This window comes from Branchiostoma belcheri, unplaced genomic scaffold (assembly GCF_001625305.1).
Source record: "Branchiostoma belcheri isolate BF01 breed outbred unplaced genomic scaffold, Haploidv18h27 scaffold86, whole genome shotgun sequence".
Taxonomy (NCBI): Eukaryota; Metazoa; Chordata; class Leptocardii; order Amphioxiformes; family Branchiostomatidae; genus Branchiostoma; species Branchiostoma belcheri.
Window position 1 is genome coordinate 1,080,117 of NW_017804531.1, and position 10,435 is coordinate 1,090,551.

Below are 10,435 nucleotides of genomic sequence, written 5' to 3' on the forward strand. Positions count from 1 at the left end.
TTGCCACCATTTGCCATCTTTTGGTAGCCTGGTTACCAGACCTATTATAGCTCCCGAGTCCTACATCCCCTCCACAAACAGAGGATGTAGGACTCGGGAGCTATAATAGGTCTGGTAACCAGGCTAGTCTTTCGGTGTCAAGCGGATACAGTCTAACAGTCTTTGCAACCAGCGAAAGATCCGCTTGGAGATTAAGATAGACAGGAGAAGAGTGAAAGGAGAGGTGCTACTTCTTGTACTCGATACGCTCCACCTTTACGTCGTCGCCGATCAGCTGGTACACGTACGTCACCACTGTGGTCGCCTGGATGTCCATCAGTACAAACGACGGCGTTACTCCACTGCAGGGAACAGGTCAGCAATCAACAACTATTTCTTTAAGTGTGTATACAATACATGGACTGTATGTGAAGTACAATCTGGAAACTGTAACAGACTTGTAATCAAAATTATTAAGTCCACTGTGTTGGCCTGGAAAGTCCATCAGTAAAAAGAATGGCTTCACACTGCTGCAGAGGGTAGCAATCAGTGTTCAAGCTTTGTTCTAACACAAGAAAGGAACTTGGTCAAATTTTTGGTCGATCTCGTCAACCTTCGTCAGATGTGTGATCCACTCGCTGACTCTCTGGCACTTTTGATTCACTCATGACGTCATCACGCTTCTGACTTCCAAGTGGATCACACTTAAGACAGTCACAAGCCACATTACAAGTCTCACTGGGTCAGTCTACTGAGGAAGACCAGAGTGACTGGTCAAAAGCTCTAAGTAAGAACAACTCTTTGTGTTGGAACAAAAGTTTTAACTTACTTTGTAACTACCATCACAAAGAATCATCATTTCAAGAATGCCATACCTGTCTAATGCGTTGTATGCTCCCGTTGCTGTCCCTGGGTTGATGTAAAACTTGTTTTCATGTTCAAAAGCCTCAAACTTGTGGGTGTGGCCAGATATCAAGATGTCCACATCAAGCTGTCTCTGTACCATGGCTAGACTCTCAATATCTCCCCAGGGAACAACCTGTTAGAGAGACAATTTGTTACAAAAGAGCAAAACTCTTTGAAAAATAGGCTAGACAAATATATGAAGAACCCCAGAGTGATGTATGATTACATGGCCTTGGACTGTCTGCAATGATGATCTGGTGAATGGATGAGCAGCCTCAACTGGAAGTGAGTTTCCTACCTGGCTTAAGTGATCTACTATCCACAAATTAAACTGTTCTGTTTTACATACGAACCGCATGTGTTCTAGCCAGTGTCTGTCTTTTCATCATTTGATGGCATTTTGCAGCTCATGAGGGACAAAAATTTTGCCCAAAATGTCATCTTTGATGGACAAAATTTGGCGTGTAAAGATATGGAAAAAGATGTCATTAAACTAAGCTTAGTCTACCAGCAAACTTTGCCCATCAAAATGCAGGAAATAGCATTTCAGGGGGTCAAGATTTAAAAACCTAATAAAGAGTTTTTTTTTTGTTGGTACCTGATGTCCATGGCAAAGTCCTATCTTGAACTGTCCAACTGTGACAACCTTCTGTTCTGGATAACTTAGATTCTGAAACAAGAACAAAGGCCATCAGATAAAAAATTCACACAACCATGCAAAATAATTCTACAAAATTCCATAACCTGTGAATAAGAGTGGTATTAAAGGGAAAACGAGGCTCATGCATGGTGCTTGATTGCTGCATGGTACTTTCTGTAAGAAAATTCATAAGTTTGACAGTGTGTAGGCCTCGAAAAACATAAGCAGGTGAAAGCCTTTACCGAATGTGTAAAAAGAAAAGCTCAATATCCTTGTATTTGAACACTTTCACACTTACCTCATCAAAGTCCCCTTTGACTACATGCACATCACTGGCCAGAGTTTTCAGGTAATCGAAGGACTCCTTAGTGCAGAGGTTTCCTGTACACAGGATGTGTTGGATCTTTCCTGGGACCAGAAGTTTCTTAAACTTTGCCGGCATCCCGTTGGAGCGGTAGGGAATGTGCAAGTCTCCGAGTACAAGGACCAACTGGAAAAGGGAACAAGATTCTGATTAAACTATTATCAGGGCCCATCACCCTTCACTTAATCGCGATGGGGGCCGACATTGTCTACCAGATACCTTTGACCCAGTGTTGATGTCACACTTCAGAGAAGACAAGTGACAAGCTAGCCTCATTGGGTCAGTCTACTGAGGAAGACCAGAGTGACTGGTCGAAAGCTGTAGGTGAGAGAGCTTCTTTGTGTTGAATCAGAGGTTTTAACTTTAATTACTAGTACAACATGTAGTTTAAACAGATTCTGATAAAGCTTTTTCCTGAAAATCATAAACTCATCTGTATTGGTCACTGCTGAGGTGGAGAACTTTTGTGGTCAAACAGATTGCCCCTACAGCATATATGTAGGTTTGTGTTGGTTTTTATTTACTGCATAATGTCTGATACCAACTATGATGCATGAAAGAAAATAAAAAGTAATTATAAATTTGGCAAAGTGCAGTGCAGTGGTTTCTGAACAGTATAGTTTCAGTATGATTCATACTTATTTTATCAAATTCTGAGTGGTGCAGGTAACATTTGTCTGGTGCACGTAAATTATTTTCAATGCTACCTGCACCAGTGCAGATATGCAGAAAAAAGTATTTCGAGCCCTGTAAATGAAAATCTTGTGGTCAGAGTAAGAGTAAGTCATATGACTTCCTGTTTCTCTCAGCCTTCGCCCCTCCCCCTAGCAAATGAACCAAGCTCTAATATCTCACATTGCGCACAATTCTTTCGATTCTTACATCCCCCTACAAAAGACATCTATCCTCTATACCTTTTAGAACCTAAATACAGACAATAACATGCACGGGGAGTGGAAATATTGGGTAATTTCGCCAAACATTTGACACAACTCACCATTTTGGCAGGATCTGTGTGATATCTTTTCACGCATGCGGAGGTCAAAGTGCACCACTGTATGAAAGCTTGATTTCTATTGGTTAGAATTTTAACAGAGCAACCAATGACGTGACGGCTTATGGAACGCATTGGGAGAGTGAACAAAATGGCGCCGAACTCAAAATTTTGCACTTTTGTGTCGTGAAAGATTTCTTATTTTCTTGTGATGTTTATTCACTCGTACTAGTCCTGAGTGCAGTAAACATGAAGTGTATAATTCCGGGAGCAAATATCAAAGGTAAAGTTGAAACTTCCGTTGTCAACAGTTGGTTGTTTTGCTTATAATTTTTATCGTGTACATCGCAAAGTATGTGTTCCCGAACATAATTTGGTGAGTTCATCATCATAACATGATACTACTAGTACGTTTGAGTTAAAATCGTATACGATCGTCAAGTAAAATATCTATGACAATATGATCATGACACAGTTGCCTCAAAATGTTAAGAATAGATACTAGCAAATAGTTATGACGATCATAGAAATTAACGAGATAGAAAATATGAAAGAAGATGAGAGTTTTTTTTACTTAAACTGTTACAGTGTTTGGCAAGGCGATCCATTCTCTATCAAAAATAGGGGAGGAGCTGTACTTGGAACCACTGGAACACGGGGTATGTCTTTAATTCCTGTACCACTTGACATTTCTTCAGTTAATTTCCATTTCGATACAAGTTAAGTGGCACAATTGCATGCTTTGACATAAACAGTGTAGAATTTGGAAAAGCTCTTTATTCACAACCAGTTGTTAAACAAGAGCCGACATTTCGATGACCATGTGTCAATTCTTCATCAGGGCAGTTATGACTAGAAATGATGAAGATGACACATGGCCATTATAGCTGGTATAACCGCCCTTCGGCGTAACATACCAGATACTAGTAATCAGGCATGCAGCACGGCGGCAGCTGGCTACATTACACTGACTGACTTATGTCAAAATATTTCTCTTTCTCTCTCCAGTTGGCCCTGCGTACTGTGAATGTTGCCAGGTCAGCGTATGGCTGCTTCGTCTTCGCTCCTGAGTTCTTCTATCACTATGACAACAGCTGGAGCGGTCCGGAGGGAGAGATGGGGGAGGAGGAGGAGACATTCAAGTGTAAGATACAGATGAAGGTAAGAATGTTGCACTCATCACTCATTCAGATGTCTAGATGTTTTTCTGGGATCATGATCATTAGTGTTTTCATATGGCAAAAGGTGATACAAATTAGGTGAGGTACAAATGTACATGTATGTACTATTCAACATCGCTACATCCATGAAATACTCAATTGAAGTATACAGTTAAAAAAAGCAAAGATTTTATTAAGATATTTCACTATCACATAGTATCATGCTTGTACTGACTCTATCATAGAGTATATATTTGTCAAGAGTGGTCATCATTACTGTATAGCAACACAGTCATAATCTGATTCATAGGGATAATGAATTATGTACATGTCAAATTGTGGATCATGCAATGACGACCATACATATCACCCACATACAACCTTGGTATGGTTGTGGGCATCTTTTTTGTTACAGTCTGACACCATCATCTGTATTTATGCCTGTTTGTCCCACAGTCAGTTCTGGCTGTGTTCCGTTCCCTCCCCACCCTGGAGCGGACTGTGGATAGGTGTAAGGTCACCCTGGATGAAGGGCCAAGACTGGTCTTCCAACTCTACTGTAAACATAGTAAGTCTTCCTCCAATTTGGACTGTTAATTGTAAACAAGTAGAGTAAATGAAAAATTGAGTCAGAGTCTAATCTTCAAACTGCTGTCTCACTCCCACTTCATTTTCTCTTGTTACTATCATTTTTTCCATATATGACGGAAATATTACCAGCAGATGCCATACTGTATCCTGTACAATTGTTGTCGTTCACTGTGCAAGAGTTACATGCTAGTACATCATTTGGCTGTCTTGTATTTATCATATCAGTTTTTATCAATAAATCCAAAATCATATCCAGTTGCTTGAGTAACTGCTTTTTGGCAAATCAAAAGATATTTGAGAAAAATTGTCCTGACATGCACACATTTTTATCAAAAGATGCTGACACCATAGTTGATCTGTGTTGATACTGATGTTGATTTGTGTTGTTACTGGTGTCTCAGAGTTGTATTTTTCCTTCCTACAGGTATAACAAAGACCTACAACTTGACCTTTCAAGAGTGTGAGACGTTACAGGCTGTTTTTTCCAAGGACCTCTGTCCAAATGCCATCACTGCACAGCCAAAGTAAGGAGGAACTTAACATTTAATCATAATGCTGTGGTACAATACTGTCACTTACTCGCTATCCGGTTTAGTGTCTGTTGTTCCCCATCATATAATTATGAGTGTTAGATGTGCTTGCACACTGATGCTGTGGCTTAATGGCAGGCCATTGGCAGTCTGTAGTATTTTCGTTGTGTCTGCAATTTAACTCATTAAAACTTAGGTACTGCATTTCTTATGTGTAGACATACTGAAAATAGCCATTTGATCTTTCATTTGTTTCTGAAGCAGATAGATGAATGTATTGCTGTATGTATGAGTCATATAATTTTCCTTACAGACTGTTGACAGAGGTGGTTCAGAACTTCCAGGTGTCTCTAGAAGAGATCACTCTCATTGTCTCTCCTGAAAAGGTCATTCTCAAAAACTATGTTGAAAGTGAGCCAGGTAAGCACTGCTTGTAAATCAAATTTGAGGGTCATGTAAAATATAGTGGGATAGATTTGTACTTTCAAGAATTCATGCTGATGTTAGTGTTATGTATGTGAACAGCATACTAATATTTTTTTTTTACTTTTCATATCATAATGTTTTCCATCGCATATTGCTATTGCACAGTCTCTTATTTTTCCTCATCTTCTTCTACAAACAAATAAAGTCAATGACCTGAACCAGACTCTCTCACCATGGTAACTGGTGCTGTAGCAGACACCCTGTGGTGTTGAGTTACATTATGTAGCAGGACAGAGCTGGAGGGACTGCTCATCATATATATATATGCGTATGAATGTGTAAGAATAAACAGGGCAGTAGTTTGTTGGGCTAGACCATAGCTCTGTAATTGTCGTAGTTTTTGCCAATATATGTACTTCCATCCATGCAGACCCAAGCAAAGTCCTCCACACCCAGATGAGCCTAGCTGCAGAGGAGTTTGACTACTTCCAGATCGGTGTGGACACAGAACTAACCTTCTGTCTTAAGGAGCTGAGGGTAAGAAAATTCCTACCTTTGTATTTGTTGGTCATCATATCTAGTTATTGTTTCAAAGTCTACATTAGTATCCATACTTTATTTGGGCCAGTCTGTGCAACTGAGTTTGTATTGGGAGAAACAGGCATAGACAACTAAAACATAGATTTGAAAGGTATCTGTATCTGTATCAGTATAGCTGGTGCTGGTATAACCGCCATTCGGCATAACACACCAGCTTCAGGTACCAACATCCTCCTCCTATATGTAGTTGTAATCTTGAATACCTCATGCATGTTTGCTCATTGAAAGCAGCCCTGACTTCTATTAACCACACTAAAAACTCTTTTGACAGGCCATTCTGGCATTTGCAGAGGCAGCAGGCATGCCCATCTCACTGCACTTTGAGACAAGTGGCAAGTAAGTACAAGAACATTTCCGTACCTCTTCAATCCTGTAAACTGTCATATTATCATATTGAACACTTAAAAGAGGTGAAGAAAAAACAGAAGCAGTGTAAATAAAGAAAGATACGTGCTGTGGAACTTCACCTCACTGCTGTGTGGGCTTTTTTCTTTTGATTATAACTTACTTACCAGAAAGTCTCCTCCATAGCACTTTGTCCTCTATGGCCCTTGGTAGCTTGTTGGTATCATGCAGGCTTGTATTACAACATAGGTTGTTGGTGACTCTAGGTCTCCCCATATCTCATTTAAAATTATTTAAAATCTGCACCTGCAGACCTATAGTATTTTCGTTGGAGGGAGACCCAGCCTTTGATTCCAACTTTGTGATGGCGACCTTAGCTGACCTCGGCTCCACACAAGGCTCACAGTCTTCTCAACAACAAGCCTTGAACAGGCCTTCAACATCAAAAACAAAAAGGTAGATTAATCTATTTGTCTATACTTGAAACAAGGATAAGAACAAGGTTTCTGTTGCTTCAGTCTTGTCATTGTCTCAATGTTTATTTCAGGATGGAACAGAGACAGGAAATATTGAGAAACAAGTGTTGTTTTTTTTGTTTGACCAGTGCTTTCCCTGTAGAAAATGTGCAAAGACTTAGAGGTTTTTTCAGCAACTGCCTTCAAACTTTTGCATTTTCTTTCTTCTCTCAGAACAGCAAAGAGGACACAACAGCAAACTAGGAGGAACGAAAGTGGAATGATGGAAAATAGAAGATTCCAGGAAAACAGGCAACCAAACAGGTGACAAACCAAACTTCTGAAGCTCTTACTTTAACTGTCTTTAATTGACAGTTATCTGCACCAGTGCAGACATGAAGGAAAAGGTATTTCATCCCCTGGTGAAGAGTGAGCTTTGTAAATCAAAGATGAGTGGAAAATTTAAGGAAGTCTTATGGCTTTATCCTTGGTGCTGAAATTATGGATGCTTGTATTAATTTCAGATTTTGCCCTTTTAATCCACCATTCTTGATTTTTTTTAAAACAGAATGTCTTGACATGTACCGAGTATCCTGTTCACACACAGACATCATTGCCTTCAACTGTGCCTGGAGTCCAGCCTTGCTTTGGTCTGCTCCCTAATAGATCCACTCTGCCAACAATAACAGATCTTGGGGAGCGGACCAAAGCTAACAAGGCTGGACTCCAGGCTGCTGTACTTGGTAATACTTGATGATGAGCAGTACAATGTATGTTGTACCATTCCAAGGAAGGTTGGGTAAGAAGGAAGACAATAAAAAGGAAAAAACACTATCTTTTAATTTTGCTACATGCAAGGACATTATACAGAACGCAAAAGTACCATGAACCTGAGAATTAGCAGAAGACAATTAAGCTGACCATGCTGGAGACAAAAATAGGAGGAAACAGAAAAATCTTCCAATATGTTTCTGTCTACCTCTCAGATCCTGTGCGGGAGGGGGGAGCTTCCTGCCCATGGACAGCGGGTTTGATGACATGATGAATGATGGGATGGATGATGTCATGGCCATGGGAGCCAATGAGATGGAGGAAGCCCTGTCTCAGGAGGCAGCACAACAGAGGTATGGGAAAATGCTCTGGTAAAATTACAACAGTTAGAACTTGAATTTTTTTAAAAAAGAGACTATTTTTTTTACACAACCCAGAGGTTTGTTCAGCCTGCATTTCAGGTGACCGTCTGTCATCTTCCTCAGGGCAATTCTGAATGGTTCACATTGTACTGCACAGGTGTCACTGTAATAGATGCGTTCTAAAACGTTGGCTGAATAAACCTCTTGGTTGTGTAAAAAAGAATCTCTTTTATTCACTGACTTACCAACTGATCAAACTATTCACAGAGCAGTGAGAACTGGTACAGAAAGTCATACTTTTTGGTTTTCCCAATAAAAGAAATAGGCCAAAATGCAACATTGTGATATGACTCGTAACTTCCACTTACAGCTGAAATGATCACCTAATTTCAAATTTTCTCAAAGGATTTCCCTTAGCTTTGAGACATGCAGTCTTAAGCACATTACAGTGAAACAAATTAACATTCTGCTCTGCCATATACCAGGAATGGTACATCCCTACATGAGGCATCTCCGGAGAGGTCTGGAAGCCCAGAGATCCCGCTGGAGTTAGGAAAGAGGCCCAGAGCTCAGTAAGTCTGGCTGTGAAGTTAAATGTGTGCTCGCAATGGTATATTTCTTAGAAGTACTAGTACTCTTATTGTATAGGCTGTCATTTCCTAAATAATGTAGATAATGTAAGAACATCTTTGAAGAAATGGTTATGAGTCTTTTACTGGAAAAAGAAGAAAAAAAACTACATTGTATATATACAGGCTGCATGCTCCTGCTCAAAATGTAACTCCCTGAACTTTTTGTTATCCCAAAGTTATCCTGAGGAGAAGCCCACATCACATGACCAGTCACATGATGATGTTTCCATGGTGATGGAAGAGGAGGAACAGGAGCAGGAGGACCTGGTTCCAGGCACACCTCCCAGCAAGAGGGTAGGAACTGTTTCTAAATAGATCAGACAGTCTGGGAAAATTTTGACCCTGTGAAATCCTATTTCCTAGTCTGAGTGTCAGCCTTTTTAGCTTTTGATAGCTCCCCACAATCCATTTTGTTTGGAAAATTTTGATTGTAGCCTAAGCTTAGTCGACATTTCTTTACATGCCGATTCTTGTCTGTAAAAGACAATGGATTGGGCAGAATTTATGTCCATCACAAGTAGCAAAATTCTGTGAAATGAGTCAAAACGAAAGACGGACAATGGCCCATGATAAAACACTGATATGAGGACACACTTTAACTAACAGTATGTATTTCCTTCACAGTTCCGGTCCATGTTCTTTGGGATCTCCTCCCAGTCTCAGGCCACACAAGCACCAACAGACACAGCTGAAGTTCTATGTGAAGACACAGACGACGAGGACTAACATGCTGAACTTGTCGTCTCAATCTATCTCCACTCATTTTATAAAACCCTCAGTGTAAATATAACATGTACTGTATATATATTGAAAGAATAAGGAAACAATCTTTTTTTAGGAAAATGTTCTAAAGGGACTGTTATGTACTTTCCAAAAGTTACTTGATTTGCCCAAGCATTGATATAATTATTCTTCAGCAATATAGTGTTTCCAAGGTCAAATTTGTTAGCTTCTTGTATAGTGTATAGTGCCATAGTATAGGTACTTTATACCAGTAAAGGTGCTTTACTACAAGGAGAACTATAAGGGGGTTAAAAAGGGACCTCCTTGGTATCTATGGAAGTAAAATCTTCCCCATACATCATTTAGTATCCATGGTTTAGAATGGCATAGTCTAACTATTGAATTGTGTATATTCGCCCAAAAGTATTTTATCAGTTTCTTGCTCTTGACATGTAACCCTGACATAAGATGATTCAGGTCATTGTTATAGAAATAAATTGATGTTTTTTGTAAGACCTTTATAACAATTGTGCAGATTTGTTTATGTTTGATTTCTTTATTCCTGTTGCAAGCCAACATTTAGAACTGTGGTACACCGGTAGTGGATACTGCCTGAAACGTATGACCATTTCCAAAATCTTGTCCAGTTGCTTGAGTATAACAGTTTTTTTGGCTTTATGAACATAATGAAAACTTTCTGTTGCACCAAATACTAACGTTAACATCTGTGTCTATAATATCACCAGGGTTATTATATCGCCACCTTGAGAAATAGTGTGCTTAAAGATATTTTTACTGCAACATACCCTAGGTATGTACATTTGATGTGTGAAGGAGTGCATACCAAAAGTATGTTGCAGTAAAAATATCTTTAAGCGCACTGTTTCTCAAGGTGGATATTATGGACCCTGGTGATATTATGGACACAGATGTTACATACATTACATGACCTAGTCC

At 39.6% G+C, this 10,435-nt stretch overlaps 2 protein-coding genes across 2 annotated transcripts; one reads left to right on the forward strand and one right to left on the reverse strand.

The window, feature by feature from the left end:
* Window positions 1-92: 92 nt before the first annotated feature.
* On the reverse strand, window positions 93-2,924 carry LOC109487133 (vacuolar protein sorting-associated protein 29). The gene is made up of 5 exons (XM_019791102.1): window positions 2,887-2,924; window positions 1,824-2,015; window positions 1,484-1,555; window positions 855-1,018; window positions 93-341 (listed from the first exon to the last, which is right to left on the reverse strand). Exons 1-5 carry the CDS (start codon window positions 2,887-2,889, stop codon window positions 227-229), a joined length of 546 nt encoding a protein of 181 aa, XP_019646661.1. The 5' UTR covers window positions 2,890-2,924; the 3' UTR covers window positions 93-226.
* Window positions 2,925-3,029: 105 nt separating this feature from the next.
* LOC109487134 (cell cycle checkpoint control protein RAD9A-like) lies at window positions 3,030-9,988 on the forward strand. Its single transcript, XM_019791103.1, has 14 exons — window positions 3,030-3,166; window positions 3,472-3,542; window positions 3,892-4,044; window positions 4,500-4,611; window positions 5,059-5,158; window positions 5,478-5,584; window positions 6,021-6,127; window positions 6,462-6,526; window positions 6,848-6,991; window positions 7,225-7,314; window positions 7,977-8,114; window positions 8,609-8,695; window positions 8,932-9,049; window positions 9,380-9,988. The coding sequence occupies exons 1-14, from the start codon at window positions 3,133-3,135 to the stop codon at window positions 9,479-9,481; spliced, it is 1,428 nt and encodes a 475-aa protein (XP_019646662.1). The 5' UTR covers window positions 3,030-3,132; the 3' UTR covers window positions 9,482-9,988.
* The last annotated feature ends 447 nt before the right edge of the window (window positions 9,989-10,435 follow it).

Bases quoted from the DNA above. Each gene is read 5' to 3' on its own strand.
- LOC109487133 (XM_019791102.1), bottom strand. The intron at 1,556-1,823 runs GTAAGTGTGAAA...TTCTTGTTTCAG, and splicing joins TCAAAGGGGACTTTGATGAG to AATCTAAGTTATCCAGAACA. The intron at 1,019-1,483 runs GTACCAACAAAA...TCTCTCTAACAG, and splicing joins GACTTTGCCATGGACATCAG to GTTGTTCCCTGGGGAGATAT.
- LOC109487134 (XM_019791103.1), top strand. From the start codon at position 3,133: ATGAAGTGTATAATTCCGGGAGCAAATATCAAAG. The intron at 4,045-4,499 runs GTAAGAATGTTG...TTTGTCCCACAG, and splicing joins AGTGTAAGATACAGATGAAG to TCAGTTCTGGCTGTGTTCCG. The intron at 6,128-6,461 runs GTAAGAAAATTC...CTCTTTTGACAG, and splicing joins TCTGTCTTAAGGAGCTGAGG to GCCATTCTGGCATTTGCAGA.